Genomic DNA, 18,704 nt, shown 5'->3' with positions numbered 1-18,704 from the left:
CTTTCAGACTCTCAAATGGAATCTACAAGGTGCAGAAATGGAAAGTTTTGGTCACTTCTGGGCAAAAGCAAAGAGAGACATTCTTGCCAAGCAGAAGGGCCCTCTGTGGGTGCTGCCTGTTTACTTCAATTGTAGTAAGAAAATAAGATCCTAAGGGATATGGAGGGCTATAGTTTGCTGCACTTTCCAAAAAAGTAAACTGAGAGGAATGAGTGCTAGAATGTGAGACAGGTCCCTGGGGTTCTCCTCGGGGACCACCGCTAGTTCCGTGACAGCCTGCTTACTGCATACAAGGCCCACTGTCACTCTAAAGATACATCTTCATTTTCTACCTTGTCAAACTGCTGGGAGGCTCAAATTGGATACTGGATGTGAGTGTATTTTATAAAAATGCAAAGAATGGGATTATCTGACTGTTGACACATCTCTGAAGGTCTGTTTTGGAGAGGCTACAAAGCAGTTAAAGGCTGCCCCTTTAGGATATAGACATTTCTCTGGAAAATAAACATACAGAACGTCTAGTGGTGTGTGCTTTGAAGACTTTGGTAGATACTAACAGGTCACAGGAGCTATGAACTCTATCTCTGCTGTCTACCGTGGTGGCAAGAATTTCATGGAGTTTTTGTCTATACCCAATAAATGATGAAATATAAATTTTAAAAGGGTGTGGCCCAATGCTTAAAGACAGCAACAGCTATGCTCCACAGGATGTTTTGTTGTACCAAAAAGAACAAGTATATGTGTTGCAGTTCTAGGCAGCTTTGGGACATTGGGTAATAGAACTAAACAAAACCTTATGTCACACTATAAAAAAAAGGAAGGATACCCTAGATGGTATGGAGATCTGGACACTATAAAAAGCCTGGAGTGGACCATAGCCTTGAGACCATCAATGCTTAGACTCTTAGATCCAAAAGGAAGCCAGGGTAGCCTTCTTGTCTTTGCTGTGGGGGAGGCAAGCAGCAAAAAGGGAAGTGACTGGTTCAGTATGATGCAGAGTTCACAGCAGCACAAGACAAAAGTTTGTGTTCTTTCAGTTCAGCATTCTTCCTGTTGTAGAGTTTTGTTCCTAAAAAATTCTCATCCATTTAAAGCAAACCTACTGTGTATGGCTATCATAAAATCCAAGAGGAGGGACACATATTTGGTGCAACCCTTTGTACAAAAGCAAAAAACATTTCAAGGCAAAAAATATTGGTATGTACATCAAGCACATGAGGAAAGCTAGGAAGACCTCTTACTTTGAGCCTCAGTTTCTACATCTGTCAGTCTCTAAAGCATCTACTAGCACAGTTCTCAGCTGAGGCATTTTAAGGATGATGGCTGGGACACTATCGGTCTCTTTTTATCTGCAGTCATAAAACCTTAGGTAAAAGCTGTTAGATTTTTTTCTTTTTAAATGGTCTTTATCATGTCAGGGTTGGAGAAAGCCAAGCACCCTGGACTCTAGGGACAAATAAAACATCTTGTATAAGAGAGATGGTCAGCTGTAGCTGAGGCAGTGAATGGATCAGATGCTTCCTACATCGCTGCCACCCCCTGTGCTAGGAAGATTTTCCTATGGAGTAGACAAGTAATTCCAAGGGGCTGTGGTATTAAGGAATGTCCTACTGTATTCCACCAATGGAAAAGGGGGACTGAACAGTGTTAGACTGAGAAGAGCTGGTAGTAAATCAGGAAAATGCTTCATAACTTGTAGAACTATGGTAACAATCACGGGGGAAAACTTGCTACCCCTAGCTATATGAAGGCTACATGTCCCTTAGCTTCTGCTGACCTCGCTTGTCAACTCTTGCCTGGACTCTGGTTCTGGTCCCTTATAACTGGCAGTCCCTTATACCTCCTACAGTCTTTAGTAGTCATCTGTTTTCTTAACTGCTTGGCCAGTGCTCGCTAATCAGTGCGATTCCATGACTTTGAACAAGAAACTCCAACTTCCCAGAACCAAATGGATTCTTATCCTTTTCAATGAATGACAGTGCATTAGATATGAAGTTAAAGATTCAGTATGATGCTGATGGTGATGATGATAACAATACCAACACAGTTTCTCATTAATTTAAAATTTACAGCTTCCAAATTTGTATTTTGATCTTATAGCCATTATCTGGGCAATGAAGAACTTTTGTTCACTGCATAGGTGGAAAAATGCAGACCAAGGGAGGTAAGGTGACCTATCCAACATCACTTGCATTAAATGCCCACATTAGACTTAAATCCCAAGTCTGTTTTTTTTTTTTTTTTTGGCTTTTTCGTTTTTATCGGTACCGGGGATCGAACTCACGACTGCCTGCTTCCAAGGCAGGTGCTTATGCCGCTGAGCTAAACCTCCAGCCCCTAATCCCAAGTCTGTTAACACAGACACCCAGATCTTCCCCGATTTAACGACTGCTCTGTTTATGAATACTCAGCTCTCATGGGCCTTTCCATGCCTGCCGTGCATCAGCAGGGTGCAGGGTGCAGGGTGCAGGGTGCAGGGTACAGGGTGCAGGGTGCAGGATGCAGGGTGCAGGGTGCCCACCACAGACCTCACAGCGGTAGCAGTGCACATGGAAATCACGATCCAGAGCCACAATGCGAACAGTCTCCTCCTGGCCTGGGGCTGGCATGATCGGTTCCTTGCACACAGAACATCGGGGGGCAAATTTCCTGAAAACAGAAAATTCTGGTCAAACACTAAGAATAGACACTGACAAAGAGGTGACACACAGGAGGAAGAAGCAGAGGTGTCAACCAGCATCAAGACACCTGGTCTGCGTTTCCTGTGTGACTTTGTCACCTTGCTCTGTCTGGGGCTTGGCTGCTTTCTCATCTGCACAATGGGGAAGTCAGAATGCTGAGGTCCTTCTAGGAGGCAGAGATTGTGATATTTCATGAGGTGGAGGGACGAGTGTGAGAACTGCTTTGCATGCAGGGTACCCAGGAGCTCTTTACCACAGGGCCTGCAGTCCGCAGAGCACCTGTGTGCAGATTCCTGCTACAAGTTTGGGCTACACTAAGGGGAAGCCACGGTGCCGGCGGGCCTAGACAAATCTCTGAGTTTTGCTTCTAGACCTTTGTACCCACGCCTTTGGTTCTAGGCAAATGTCCTGAAGTTATTTTTGACTCTCTTTTGAATTCGTAGGGCTTCTTTCTTAGAAATGTGTCTTGAGTTCTAAGACACATTTCTAACCTCACATATATTACTCTTCAACACGGAAGTTTAAACACCTAGTACACCAAATTTTAAATGGCCAAGTCTACATTGCCTACATTCTGGCTTTGGTACACTTTTGTTTGAAAAGTTAAAGAGCTGTTGCATTCTTCTTTGAAGGATTTTAGCACTATTCAAGGCTATGACTTTATAGATACCTACAGATATACATATGCATATATTTCTGAGGTTAGGGAAGAAGGTTAATATCTCTTATTTCTTAACATGACATGTGGTCCCTGATAGTTTTCCCCTTGTAGCCAATTCATAGATTGCAAATAGAGGGTGTCCATCCAATCTGTATTTTCTCGAAACCAGAGGGGGCATTTGTGAAGGTGTGAAAGGAGCCATGATTTGAAATGGATGTGGGTCGGAACTGAAGAGATTTTCAAAAAGATAAAGAGACTGTGCAACTCAGTTTTTTCTTGGCAATGGTTTTAAAGTTAATGATGCTAAAATTTTTCTATTTGTAATGAGACTTAAAAGGAAATAATGATAGTAATCTAATACTTCACAGAGCACTTTATGGTTGTCAAAGCATTTTTTACATACATTATACTCTATATGTACATATTAATTTCCCTGGCAGCATCCAAAAGGTATCTCTATGGCTGCAATCTAAATAGATATGAATTAAGCAGCAGATCAATTGATTGCTATGAAAGAAAAATTAAAATGATCATGGTACGACCGCAGTGGTAATCAGAGTTGTTGTAATTGGTATTTTATGTGAAAAGTTTATATTCAGTGACAAAAAAATTGCTTTGGACTACCTGATTATTTTTGAAACTGGGTCATCAGTAGTGACATAAGCAGGCTTCTGGTACTAACTTTCCTGAAAACCACTGGGAATATACATACACTCTGTGCAGATAGAAGTATGTTTTCTTTTGTACTGTTTCCTAATCATAAGAGTGTTGCCCTCCAATTCCCAAAAATAGAATTACTTACTCCTTGAAGATAAAATTTCCTTCATTTGAATTTACCCATTTTGATTGCAATATTTTGTGTGTTATTTTGGAGAGCACTAAACCATCAGCTGCAAAGGGTTGATTTGGTCCCTTTTCTGATCACAATGACTGGTCCCGAAAGAAGAAATCTGAGCCATATCTGTTATGGTTTATATCTAGAGTCCCCCACAAAGCCTCATGCAGTCATAGGTGGGGCTTCTGGGAGGTGACTGGATCCTGGGTGTGTGATACTCATGTCCGGATTTCTCCACAGATAGTTTATGGCTGGGTGTGATGTTCGGAGATGAAGCCCAGTGGTAATAGGGCCCAGAATGTTCCAACTTCTTCCTCTTCCCTTTATCTGGGCCTGCTTCTTACTGCCATGTCATAAACTTGTTCTCCTCTGCCATGTTGCCCTGACATGGAGCTGGACCACTATGGACTGAAACATCCACAAAGTGTGAGCCAAAATAAAATTTCTCCTTTAAATTGTGGGTGTCAGGTATTTTGTTCCAGCAAAGAGAAAGTAACTAAGATAATATTGAATCAAATGTATTTCACAATATTTCTCTATGAGATCAATGTTACTTAAAATTTATGTTCAATCTCAAGGTCCTCTTTTAGAAAGCCATAAGATAGGTTTTTGTTAAGTAATGATTCTTTCCTACTACTTGGCCTCCTTTTCATGATGAAAAACAAGAAACCTACTAGAGAAGGAGTGGTCTTCTGCATGTTCCTGGATTTGCAGTTTGAGGAGAGTAAAAATCCCAGTGGCCTTACTCAAGGCTAAATTCACTGAGTGAATAACAAATCTGATGATTATAGTTACCATTTGTTGATTATTATTATGTGCCAACTTCTGTTAAATGCTCTATATTCTTAGCATTATTTTCTAGCAGCGTGATAAGGAAGTACTATTATCATTTGTACTTTACAGCCAAGAGTGATGATCATAGTCATCCCTTAAACCACATATTTTGGGAAATCTACAAATGGATGCTGATTAAACAAATAGATTAGGGTGATATCCATGCTAAGAAAGCACAGATAGGATAAAAATTTGGCACACTGAATGGGGCAGTGACACCTGCTTTTCTGGGATTCTTTACAGCACTGGCACTGGGAATGTCAGTGTGTTTGTTCTATTAATTGGTGCACAAATATTCTCTCCCATTACCAAATAACTTAAGTTGCCTACTATACAATTTTATGCTTAACATAGTTCATTGTAAATTAGACTATGCTAAGTACTGTCACCAAACTCCATCAAACTCAGAGTCGATGTGAATTCAAACATGGGGCGAGAGGGAGTTGAGGTCAGAAAAGTTGTCTTGGAGGAGATGGTAACTGAGTTTGGCCTTAAAGATGACTGCTTAGGTTGTGTGTGTGTGTGTGTGTGTTTGTGTGTGTGTGTGTGTGTGTGTGTGTGTGTGTGTGTGTGTGTGTGTATTAACAGGGGTAGACAGTCAGACAGGGAAATGAGGGTGCAGTCATTGAATTGACATCTGTGAAAGAGCTCAGAAGCAACCATGAGCCGGGACTGTGTGTGGGGAGTGACCTAACTAGCAAGACTTCAAGGTTCTGCACATCAGGTTCTGTGTCTTCTGAAACACCATTTTTGAGGTCTTGCCAAGAAGCCACTCTTTTAATTTCCTAGGAAATCCCCTGTAGAAATTTCCTTGATTCCCATGCAACCCACTCATCGAATTCTGCTTCCACAAAGCCTGCCCTGACCCCTGAGCTACAGTCTCTCCTGACTTGAAAGCGCAGGTCCCTACTGCAGCTTGCCTTGGGTGCTGTTCTTGAGCACTACACCATCCCTGTGTCTGCACAGACCCTCTGCCATTCTGTGCCTGTAGAGGCAATTCTGCTCCTCAGAACTCTTTCCTTCGCACAGTTATTGGCATGCAGCAGGTTTTCTGCAAACATGAGCTCAACTGTATCAAAATACATTTCCTAAAAGCTAACAGAAAGCTGGGAGTGATGGTGCCTACCTGTAATCCCAGCACTTTGGGAGACTGAGGCAATCACAAATTTGAAACCAGTCTGAGTAACTTTGTGAGACTCTGTCTCAAAGTACAAAGGGGTATAGATGTAGCTCAGTGTGAAGGTCCTGGGTTTAATCTTCAAGTATCCTTCTCCAGCACACTTCAAAAAAACAACCCTATAAACTTACAGACAAATAAAAAAAAAAAGCAGCCTATTCAGAAGGACTAGAAGTAACACCTCTAAAAACTTTTTGGGAAAGGAGTTTAGGTAACTGCCTACTCTCTGTTTGGCCTTGTATTCCCTACCTGATTCTGGATTTTGAGTGGTTTTGTCTTTCAAGGTCCAGAAATAAGAGTGCTAATAATTTTTTTTTCTGCTTTCTTTTCATGAGTGAGGAAAGCATCACAGTCTCTCCCTCTAACAGACCTGCCAATTTTGCAGACAGCATTATTTTTAAAGAAATAATTTCTGTTTTAATAGGCAAAGAACTGGCTGGGGCGCGATAGCTGAGTCTGGAGATTTTGCATTTTATTTCTTTTTGCTTTTCTATTTGCTCAAGTCTGCTTTTTTGGCACTTTCAGACCCACACACTTATGCCACGAGTCTCAAGTCTTTAATTACGGTCCCCACCACTAGAAATCAAAGATAAATGGCAGGGACATAAACTTACATTTGTCAGAATTGATTTCCTGTTTTAATTGAGGGGTGTAATGTACCAGTCTTTTCCAGCAACAGAAACATGTGTTCTCTGATTATATCTATCAGTCTTTCTTGGATGAGGGTAAGTCTAAGAAAGGAGAGAAACAATGACAGAAATACACTCCCAATTGGTATATCTTTTCACTTCCTTTAAATAGATGCAGGGTTTTTTTTTCTCTGTGTAATTACAAGCTATAAATATCAGTAACGTGAAGTACAATTTATGCTGTGACTACCCTTTAAAAGCGAGCCCTTCCTTGTCTAATTCAGGTTGAGAATTTCTACCTCTGAGTTCTTTTTTTTTTTTTTTTTTTTTTTAATTCATTCAGCCTCACATCTTTTGGTGAGGTTTTCACTTTCTCTGCTGCTTGGAAAGTGGTCAGGAAATTCATTTTTTAAATATGAGTCTCAGGTCTCCAAACTGCTGGCGGAAAGTACCTCCGGGCTGCTCACAATCAACAGTGGCAAAAATGAACCCACAAGACTGCACGCTTGCAGCTGCGGAGCGGATACCCAGAGTGGTGAACAATGCGAGCTTCACCTCGAGGAGAGCCCCCAAAGAGTCCTCAAAGCCAATGCCTAGCAAACAGAAGCCAGAAAACCCTGAGCAAGTTGCACCTACAGCTGTTAGCCCATAAACATATAGAACTTGTGATCAGGAAACCATCTAGCACGCTGGCCAAATAAAAATAAGCAAGATACAAAACTGTAATTTTCTCAAAAACCTTAGCTATCATGGAGGAGAGAGGGACCTGAGAATGAGAGAAACGAAGAAGAGGTTTATATATTTCTAGACCAATGATTTAGAGGCCTTGAGCATGAGGTTTTACTTTCTAATCCTCCCCTGAAGACCATGCAACACCGCATTAGTCAATCTCACTTGGAAATACGCTAGAAAGGGAAGGTCTAGCCAAAGAGGGAGGTTCAGGGTGGCTGTGGGTACGATGACAACTGCATAAAGCTTCTCTGCATATGTGAGAGGCTTGCTTTTGTGTGAGGGACAGAGCTGTTCTCTGTGTCTGTCCTCCTGTCTACAGAGTGGCAGTGATGTCAATCTTGTCACACCTGGGAGAGTTTTAGGGCAAAGTTTGGAAAAACTGACGCAATGGAAGTGCTCAGCTCAGAGAGGTTGAGCAATTTGCCAAATGCAATATACACACACGGTTAGATCAGGCTTCTCCCTCTGTCTACTGTGCATAATTTGTGGCTGAGTCAGCTTTTCACAATTAGAGGCACACAAATCTGCCCATGAGCCTTGAAGAAGCTCGGACACCGATTCCCCTGCATGACCGCATGGATTCCCGGATGGTAATTCCTGCACCGGATGGGGTCTGCGTGCCGGTGTGAATGTGCCCTTTAAAGGTCACTCTATCCTGAGTGTCTGTAGCTCTGAGAGAGAGGAATGTGCAGCCCAGACACCAGGCAGGAAGAACAGATGCCCAGAGGCCCAGTGGGCTGGAGGAAGGGGAAGATCTGCCTACTTGTGGAAGTCTTCAATGCAGTGAATGAGGCCACCGGCGTCCACGGTGAAGGGGATGCCATCCAGGCTGCGGTGGCACATCACGCAGGTGAAGCAGTGAGGGTGATAGGCCTTCCCGGTAGCACGGAGAATCCGCTCCATGATGGGCTTGGAGCACACGGTGCACTGCTCCAGAGTATTCTGAGGAGGGAAAGGACACACTGGTGTTAGGCTAGGACCCATCTCTATGTAGCATGAGTGTTTTTACAAAGAATATGGGTTCAGGTAGCTGTTCCCAATACTCCCAGGAAGGCAGAGTTGTGTGTCTTTTATTATAGAGGAAGGAAATGCAAGTAGACCAGTTAAGGGCCTTTCCTGATGTCATCCAGGTGTTTGACAGCAAACCTAGGACTTAGAACATGCCTAATGACGGCTTCCCCTTGTCCTCTCCACCATCACAAAAGTAGCAGCCACTTTTCTGTAAATAGTTCTGGCCTTGTCTGAACATCTCAGTTTTGTGTTTATACTACATAGGCTGCCCTAGCCAGCATGTAAACAACGGAGCATGATTTCTGTTCCCCGGGTAAACTTTACTTACAGAATCAGGTAAGGGCTACATGTGGCCCATGGCTGTCATTTGATCAGAGAACTATCCCAGTTAGGTTCCGTGCTTGGAGAATGCTTTACTATTACTTCTAAAACTTGCCTCATCATCTATCATCTAAGATATGGTCAAAAGGCCCCTAATGTTTTAAAGAATGTTCTCAGGATCCAGAAAATACATATTGGCTCTAGAACCCTGAGCTAGGTGCTATCAGTATGGCTTTGATCATTTAATACTTGGAATCAAACACCATCTTTATGTTTTGGGTCCATGAATGCTTTGGAAGAAATGGTGACTATTGTGGGTAGTCTGGCTTTGAAAATCAAATTAAAAATTCAATTTACCTGGTCTTAAGAACACATACCAGTACCATCTTTATAAGAGGTATTATTCATTTCAGAAAGACCCACATCTGAATTCCCGATCTTCCCTAAAATCCTCCACTTTCACCAGCCTAATCACAGTTCACACATAATATGCTGTATTCTAACTCAGTTATCTAGGTGGACTCTCTGGAATCTCAAATAAATCTAGGATGTAGATCTCATCAGGAAGATGTAAGACTGGGTGGGCTGTGGAAATCAGGGAACAACTGCCCTCTTACCCTAAGAATCTTTACATTCCTGCCAGGTAAGATGTGCCTATGTGGAAGTAACTAGTCCCCATGAGGACCTGTGACAATGGCCTCTGCCTTTCCTTCCTTATTTGCATGCGGTCTTGAAATGACTCCCAATCTCCTTTCCCAAACTACAAAGTGTTTTCCTACTAACAAAAACTGAATGGCTCTGTGATACAAAAAGAGCTAATTCTGCCATGATAGTCAAACTCCCTTTCTAGGCTTAGCTTCTTACAGCATGTGAGACTATTCTCTTCTTGTTCAAACCTATGAGAAAGCTGCGCACTTTCACACATTGGACAGTACTAACGTGGGTCACAATTTACCATTCTGATCTGTCAAGCTACCTTAATGGCCCCTTTTGAAACTGGTTGCTCCTTTCTTTCTCCCTCCTGAGAACCTTGCTTACTGTTTTGCAGTTCTTCCTCTGCATCCTTCCTAAAATTATTTGGGCACTGTATACTTCCTTTCCCAGACTTGTCATTTCATTAAGGATATGGACAATGCCCTAAAATTATATTTTTCTGCCCCATACAATAGTCAGTCTAGTAGTGCCTGGAATACAAATAAGTTGAGGATGAATATGTGCAGAAAGAATGAATGAAAGAACACGGTTTAATTCCATGCTGGCACCACTATGCTGGCACAAGTTGCCTAACTCTGGAATTTATCCCAAGATGAATTGGTAAATCCATCTTCATCCTCTCCTCAGAGCTGTGGTTGCCTGAGGCTCTGAAATTGCCTAGTATGCCTCTGGTCACAATCTAAACTCATGGAAAATATTAACCTATTTTTCTCCCATTTTGAAGTGGTTAAATTAAAATAGCAGGAAAACAAAGGATAAGAATCCCGAATTGACGATGGTCTGCAGAATGAGGTTCCCTCCTTCTTTTCTCTCCTAGTGATCAGAGCTAATGTGGCTAGAAATTGTTTTCCCAGGGCTAGCGCTTTTCTTCTTGTGGGTTTTAACTTTTTAAAGAAAAACCCTTGTCTTGTAATGTAGTTGAACAAACCAGAAAAATATTTACCAGAAATTGTTTTTGTTTTGAGGGTTGGCTGCAAGATTCAGCTCATTTACTAAAAATCAGCTGCAACAGATAAGGTTTCGTTCACTTCTGTGGAAAGATTTTATGGTTTACAGAAGCTCTGCTCAAAGGACAGGTAATCTGAACATTTCTGCTACAAAATAAAAATGTGTGAAATAGGTCTAAAATCAGTTTGTTGTAAAATGCTTCTAAATCAGAAAACGTTTCCAAGAAAGTGGCTTGGGCTAGCAAATGATGAAGGGAAGCCACACTGGTCTTCATCAGCCAGCTCCCTGCACTGTGTTCCTCCCCATTAGTCCCCATCTGGCTCACCGGGACCCCATAGCTGCTCTTTTTCTTCATAAAGTCATGCATGTTTGTAATACATAATAATTAGACTCATTTCACTTATACATACTTTTCACATCTTAATAATTTTAGATTCCCTTCCCTTCTTCTGTCTTTGTATTGCAAGGTATCTTTCTAATTTTCAAAGTCTACCTCCATGTTTCCTATCAATATAGGAATTTTGTGATGTTTAATCTTTGGTATTCAATGTATTTTACTCAGTATATGGTCTGAAGGTACATCCATTTTCTTCCAAATAACTCATATTTATTTTTCTTTATGGCTGAGTATTATTTCACTGTGTATATATACCACATTTTCTTAATCATTCAACTGTTAAATGCTGCTTCCAAGATTCAGCTATTATAAGTTTTGTGGCTATAAACATGGGTATGGATGTATCACTGTAATACACTTTGAGGAAGATATCCAGCAGAGTTATAGCTGGGTCAAGTGGAATTTCTATTTTTAGTGTTCTGAAGAATCTCCAGGCTAATTTCCATATAGGTGGCATTAGTTTACATTCCTATCAAAAATGCAGTAGAGTTCCTCTGTCCCTAACAACCTTAAAAAAAAAGGTAGATTCACAGTGTCAGGAAGAAGGGTACTTGGATGCCTCCAATTCAAGCTGTCATCTCATAGTGATTATTACCTTTAGAAATGTTTATTGTTTCTGTGAGTCAGCAGTGGCCACATGGGGTCCAGAAGGAGAAACAAGAAGACAGTTCACCCCTAAGCCAGAAGCAGTCATGAGGAGCCCAGGAGGAGAAACAAAAAGTCAGTTTGCTCTTCCTATGAGCCAGCAGCAGCCATGCAGGTCCAGGAGGAGAAAGAGAAGCCAGTCTACTCTTTCCATGAGCCAGCTGGCACATAGACTGAGAGACAAGAACAACTCCCCATACCTGTAAACAACCTGCTGGTTTGGAAGAACACAGGCTGAGTTGATAGCAACTGAGTTACATGAACAATTTAATGCTTGTGTTATTTGATTGACTTTTCAGGTCTAAAGCCAGTAGTCTGAGCATCTATTTAGAGGATAACAATATGCAATACAGCAACTATGGGGGATTTCTTTCTATTTTATTGTTTTATTTTGTTCCATGTTATTATTTTGTTTTCTTCAGTGTTCATTTTGTTTGATTTTATTATGTATGAGCATCAATTTTAAAGGTAACAAGAGACATTATGGTAACCACTGTTGATGTCCTCTTATCCTGTTTTGAAGTTCTGTATCACTTTCACTGTTTTGTTTTGACTGACTTTATTCTGTTTTATTTTGTTTGGCTTTATTCTCTTTAAAATAAAATGCAAAACAAAAGAAATGTTAACTGTTTGCTTTAAAAATTAAAATGTGATCTTATATAAAACAGTTTATTAAAAATAGTATTGTAAAACAAGACAAGTCATTGGAATGGTAAGGTGTGATATCTCATGTTCTAGATATAGTCTGGTTCTTAATGGGATAAAAATAAGAGAGAGCTTGAAAATATTAGCTCTTTAAAGTCCTTAGAGATTACTATATCCTAGGAGTTTTCAGTTCTCCTCACTTGCCTCTCTCACAGTCCTTTCCTTAGAGAAACAACATATATATAAGGAAGCAGGTCTAAAAGACATAAACTAACTTTTGGCTAAAGAGCGTGAAAGGATGGAGCCTGTAAGGAATCTACATGGTACCACTTGGAAAACCACAATTTTAGTTCAGATACCAGACTGAAGAAACCAAGGCATAGACAGGGAACACAGCTATTGGCAGATTGGGAGTTAAGATATAAGTCTTCTAATCTCTCTCCAATGGAGGATTTTTCTGCTATATTATAAAATATCTCTTCTACATTTCAGTAAATGCACTCAACATTGCAAATACAAAACATTCAGGATTACCATCAGGATTACCACACATACATGTGCATGCAAATGAATAAATAAATACATAAATACAGACAAAAATATGTTGAGATCTTGACATTTGTCTCCCAAACTCCTACAAGAATGAGATAGAAAACTCACGGTTGCAGCCTTAGTGAGCCTGCATAAACTTTGGTTGAGTGAGTACTTTACTGGGATATAGCTCAGCAGCATAAGCATCTGCCTTATGCTGCTGTCTTATGCTTAAGCATAAGTGCAAGATCCTGAGTTCGATTCCCAGGACCAAAAACCAAACAAACACAGTAAAATTATTCATGCAAATATTTTTCTAGCACAAAACTACTCAATGGGAAGGCTACAACACAGCATGCTTCAAATAGGTTCCAATTATACCATATTTGGGTGCATTAATAGGGGCCAGAAGTTTCTAGAACCCCTCAGTGGTCACTGTGAGTCAGGAGAATCTTCATCCACTTACTCCAGTGTGCTCAACAGATACCATCATTTTCTACATGAACTGTGATATGAAAAATGTTGGGAAGTATCTTTCAATTGTAGGTGTTCCCAAGAATGACAGTGTGGTTCAGTAAAAAAAGAGCATGGTTAAGATTAAGAAAATACGTTGGGAGTGCCAGGGTAATTTTTTAAACTCAAATAGTTAGATTACCTCACTTAACTATATTATACAAACTTATTCCATATCTTGATTCTGTGATGAAGAAGGCTTCACCAGTAAAGGAGATCACTGTATCTTGGTTGTTCTCTTAGTAAGTCTGTAGCCCAAAACCCTCCAACAGCTTTGTCTTCTTATAAAACACGGAATATGTTTATCCTTCTCTGTGACACTTCTCTCCCTTTTTCCCTCCCTCCCTCTTTCTTTTTTGCCTTTCATCCTTTCTTCTTGTGCTGGCAATTAAAAGCAGACCTCAAACACTTAATCAAATGCTCTATCACTTAGCTTCATTTCCGGGCCATGCATGCATTTTTTTATTAAAAAGTTTTCTTAATCTTTCTAGATGTCCTCTACCTGTACCTATATCTTAATCTAAACCCAGATATCTGTGTTTGTATCTAATATACATTTTAAAACACTCAGAAAATAGTAAGAGCAAACTTAATATTATCCATAAGACTTTGATTGTTCTAGTCAGAATTAAAATTCTTGCTTTACAGATGAAAATTCTAATTTCACCAGACAGGAAAACTACTGAAACAGTTTGTTAGATGGCATGATGCTAAGAACATTTTGTATTTTATTTTGATATCAAGACTTCCTCATCTCCATAAGAAAAGGACAGCTATAAACCACTTAACTGAAAATTCAGTGTAAAATTTTAAAATTCATTCATTTTTTTCTGTCTTTTGGTATATTTCTGCCAATCTTTTTGGGCAAGACTCTTAGAGTCCAATCGCCTTCCCATTTTTTCTAGCATCACGGAAAGTTCACAGAGTGAAGTAAAGTATTCAACATCCCAGCAGGCACAGAAGAAGAGAGAGAGGGTAAAGATGTGACTTCTTCCAATAAAGGCTCCCAATGGAATAGGAGAGATAAATGCATCTATAAATAACAGATTAAGGCAAACAGCACAACAAACTTCTATTATCAAGGCATGAATATTTATGAACAATGAGATAGCAGGTTGTGTGGTGACTTAGGACTCCACCAAACTATTCTAAGTGGGATTTGAGTTGGTACATGAAAGCCAACTTATGTTAACACCTCAGAATTACTATTGTCTTACAGTTTTTCATTTAACCCTCGCAGAGAAAAGTCTCAGATAAGCCCACACTAAAACAAAATTCATTTCACAGGAAGAATATTGCAACAAAATCTGTGTATCGGCAGTTATGGTGAGGAGGAGCTCACTTTGCCAGACAAAATCCATGTGTCACACTAATACAAACAAGATGCACGCATAATTAGAAACAGAATTTCAGGAAAAAATTTACGAAATGTTCAGCTTATACAGGACAATGTAAACTGGTTTTAAAAATAAGAAATATGACCTCAAACCATAAGAAGAAACAAAATAACAGGAAGATCAGGACAATTAGGACATTTTATTCTATTTTGCCATAATCCACAAATCACATTCTTCACACACACACAAAAATGATACTCTGCTGTTTATTCTAAAGCACGAATATTAGGTTTGTGATCTGAACTTTAACAATTCAGAAAGAAGATCTCCATTTAAAAACACTTGGTCTACCGGTAACTTCAGGTATAGAAAGCTGGTACTTTACCTTAGATGTGAAAGCTGTGTGGTTTGCTGGATCTTCCCAAGCACTTTTCTAATCTTACAGAAATAAAGGAAGATAAGACTTGATGATTATGCTTTACACCTTCCTGTCAGGGGCAAATTAAGAGATCAGAGAACTCCACTGAAACTATCACAAGAGGAAAAAAGAATAGAATTCCTTTCTTTCCAACCCAAGTTAAATCAGAGATTTGTCTTTGCGACATCTTTAAGTATAGTCTTACTAGGACTTATTCAAGCAGAAAGTCTGGCATGCGCATTAAGAGAATTAGGGATAAGTCTCCGCTTGGGGTTTGAAAGATTAGGCAATTTCTATTCTTTACTAGCCATTGTTTTCCTTGTCTACTGCTGGAGGTCAAAAATGTCTATATTATAGAATTCTAATAATTGAATGAGATCACAAATAAAAAGCAAGTATCCAGTGCTTGACAGTATGAAGCTGGTTTCATATTATTCTCTCTATGAATTTTAAGAGTCTAGAAAACATTTTTAATTAACTTGACATCCTTCACTTAATTAAATTAGGATATCTAAGTATATTCCTATATTTGCCTTTATGATTAATTCTCTTTTATATTTCTACTTTTGTATTTATTTATTTATTGTGTTCAAGACAGGCCTTCCTCTGTGGTTCAGGCTGTTGTTAAACTGAGTATGAATCCCAGACTGGCCTGGAACTTGCAATGATCCTCCTGCCTCAGCCCCCTAAGAGCTAGGATTACAGGCTCAGTTTATATTTCTATTTGTAAAGGCTGAATTATCTGAGGAATGCTGCATCTGATGTCTCTTAGGGTAAATAAATAATGTCATAACATAAAATGATCTTCTGATTCATAAGAGACTTTTCCCCCTATTGCCCTGGGAATTTTGTGTTAAAGTCACTCTGTATACACATTATTACACTCTCAATCCACACATTTCTTCATCTTTTTTTTTTTTTTTTTTTTTTTTTTTTTTTTTTTTTAGTGCCAGGGATCAAACTCAAGACCTTGTATTTGCCAAGCAGGCAGTTATGCTGCTGAGCTAAACTCCTGGCTCACACATTTCTTTATTCAAGTAATTTACAATCCTTTACACATCAAAAATAAAAACTGACTGCTTCACCAGATAAAGTTTACCATACTGACACAAACAGACCTTCACTTAATCTCATGACAATCTGTGATAGTAGGTGACAAGGGCCATTCGTATTCCTCTTTATGAACCACACATCTGTAAATATAGCCAGCATCTGAATCTATGTCTTCTAAGTGCAGAGGGAAAGGAGCTATTTTTCGGCTTCTCACTGTCTTTCAGTTAATAAATTTCTCCTCTGTCTTCCTAGTTACTTCCCTTTCACAGCAATCCCACTGCATGCAGTTATTAATCTTTAGCATGTTGCTGTCCCAGTCTTCAAAAAAAATAATTCAGTGGAGCATGAAAAATTACTTCAATCATCGTGTCTAACCCTTTGCTCTTATAGGAAGACACTGCCTACGTTGTTTCCTATTTAGTGAAAAAGTCACAGTCAGGATTGGGGCTTTCCAGGATGCCCCTCACTAGATTCTCTTTGGAGCATTAAAATTTCTGATAGTCAGTGTCCCTTGTTAGCAGCCAAGAATGACAAAATTAACAATTACTCTTAAGCTGGGTTTTGCCACTGTCAAAGCAATACCACTGCACCTGGATAAACACGAGACTTCTGGCCAGAACTCAGAAGGGCTGATCTACTCTCAGCCTGCTGGTATGACGCCTGAGGCCTGGCTTCCATACTCCCTGCCAGGCCAATCTGTAAATATAAGTTATTAACAGGAGCCCAGGTCAGTTCCACTGAAACAGTCCCTGTTGAGATAGGCTGGAATTTCACAGCATTTTGAACAAGATTTCATAAACTATTGAAGATCAACATTCTCATATGTAGAACAGGATTAAGTATTCCTCCCTGTGTGCTTCTCAGAACTGAGATAGGAAACCTGAGCAGTGAGTGTTCTTTAAGAATGCAAAAAGACTGAAAATACTGTTCTAAAGCTCCTTTCTCTGGGAAGAATTACTGTTCTAGTGAGGACCAACCCAGAGGACTGTATCATCACTTGCTGACAAATCAAATGAGCCTACCTTCTATTACTTTTGTCATGAAAGGAGAGAAGCAATTATTAGAAACACATACAGAATAGCACAATCTGTTGCATATTGCATTTTGAAAAATACATATTATTTCCTTTGTTGTTATTGCTTTGTTTTCTATAGTCTGTTCATTTGATTGTTTTGTGACTCTACGGATTGAATCATGGGCCTTTGCACTGAGCTACATCCCCAGGCCTTTTTAAAATTTTGAGACAGGGTCTCAATATGTCACTAAGTTGCTGGGCTTGTTATCTTCCTGTCTCAGCCTACCCTAGTGCTAGATTGCACATGCATGATACCTTCCTGGCTTCCTAGAGATTTTTTTTTTTTCCTTATCATTCTTGGGTTACCTCTATGATCTAATAACGATGGAAGTTTCCTACCACACACTTAGACTAAATACATGGAAGTCACAGAAGCTATGGTCTGTGGCAGGATCCTTTATCTTTTCTCATCGTGAGTCCTGTCTAAAACACGGCCCTGAGAAGTACCATCCTGACATCCCTTAGGTCATTTTCAATTAAAACAGACATGGGGCCTTGCTGGGAGAGAGATTTGCTTTTGGATCCCAGTGCCAACCTCATCACTATCTGAAACCACTGTTGCTGAAACAGAAGTCTATGGGAGCCTTGTGTGTTTTAGTGATGAAGAGAAATGAGCCAGAAGCTAAAGGCTGTGGTCCAGCCTTACCAAGGGCAGCCGCCCCCAGTGAGGCCTGTGCAGAGCAGTTTCTCTCTGGACCTTCATTCCCTTACTATAAAAGAAGGAATTTAAATTAACTTGGTTCCTTGAAAATCTGCTTGATTTAAAGACTGAAAACAATGTCAGTAGGAAAGTGTTCTTTGTTATGTTCACAGCTTCGTTTCGCGTTCTCTAAGTAATGCTTGCCACCGAGGTGGAGCTCAATAAAGATTTTATTAAGTAAATGAATGAATGATGCTTATTTGAAGACAATGCTTCATTCACAGACTCTGAAGCAGGGCTTAGACATAACAGGTGTTCAATAAGTTTTCGTTGCATGAAGAAAATGATTGATATTAAATAAACTAATGTATCAGACACTTTCCAATTCTAAGCTTGTTGATTTCATCCCAGCAAGAGAATATTTCTCAAAAAAAAATTAGTGCTACACATTTCCCTAGGAATAGAAGTGATCTGAAATTAATCACGCAATATAGTAAGTGGGATGAGGCCATCCATCCACCATGAGCACTGACCCACCCGTTCAGGGGATAATCTAAAACCAGAGCTTAAATGACGATGTTTTTAGCTCTGTGCATACATAGTAATGACTGCCTGCCTGCACAATTCAGATCAGAATTAAACCATTATGAGTCATCCATTATAATCAAGATCTGCAAGCAGAGACTCGAAATGCTCTCAAGACCATTCTGCTCACGTGCTGGTTCTCTCCACAGTTGTTTGAAACACGGCCCTGCCAAGATGTTTATTTTCTACCTGGCTTTATGAATTGCAATTACTTCCTAAATTATAGCAAGCCACAAGTGGTCTGAGCCAAGCAATGGAGGTCACAGAAGGTTTCTCCTTGTACTCCCGGAGATGACAGAGAGGCTTGTTTGAACCAAACTTG

At 39.9% G+C, this 18,704-nt stretch overlaps 1 protein-coding gene across 13 annotated transcripts in view; it reads right to left on the bottom strand.

Annotated features, from left to right (window-relative positions):
* Lpp (LIM domain containing preferred translocation partner in lipoma) overlaps positions 1-18,704 on the bottom strand; it is a 606,732-nt gene that overhangs the window by 14,656 nt on the left and 573,372 nt on the right. For all 13 annotated transcript variants that reach the window (XM_013160167.3, XM_063261224.1, XM_013160168.3 and 10 more), the window contains 2 exons: positions 8,313-8,491; positions 2,529-2,649 (listed from right to left, as the gene is read on the bottom strand). In XM_013160167.3, coding sequence (XP_013015621.1) covers positions 2,529-2,649; positions 8,313-8,491 — 300 coding nt within the window. The remainder of the gene's footprint in view (positions 1-2,528; positions 2,650-8,312; positions 8,492-18,704) is intronic.

The sequence above is a fragment of the Cavia porcellus genome, unplaced genomic scaffold, assembly GCF_034190915.1.
Source record: "Cavia porcellus strain 051 isolate PalLab524CR breed Dunkin Hartley unplaced genomic scaffold, mCavPor4.1 scaffold_14, whole genome shotgun sequence".
In the NCBI taxonomy this organism is placed as follows: Eukaryota; Metazoa; Chordata; class Mammalia; order Rodentia; family Caviidae; genus Cavia; species Cavia porcellus.
Note: the sequence above shows the minus strand (reverse complement) of the source record. Positions and strands in the feature narration are given on the sequence as shown.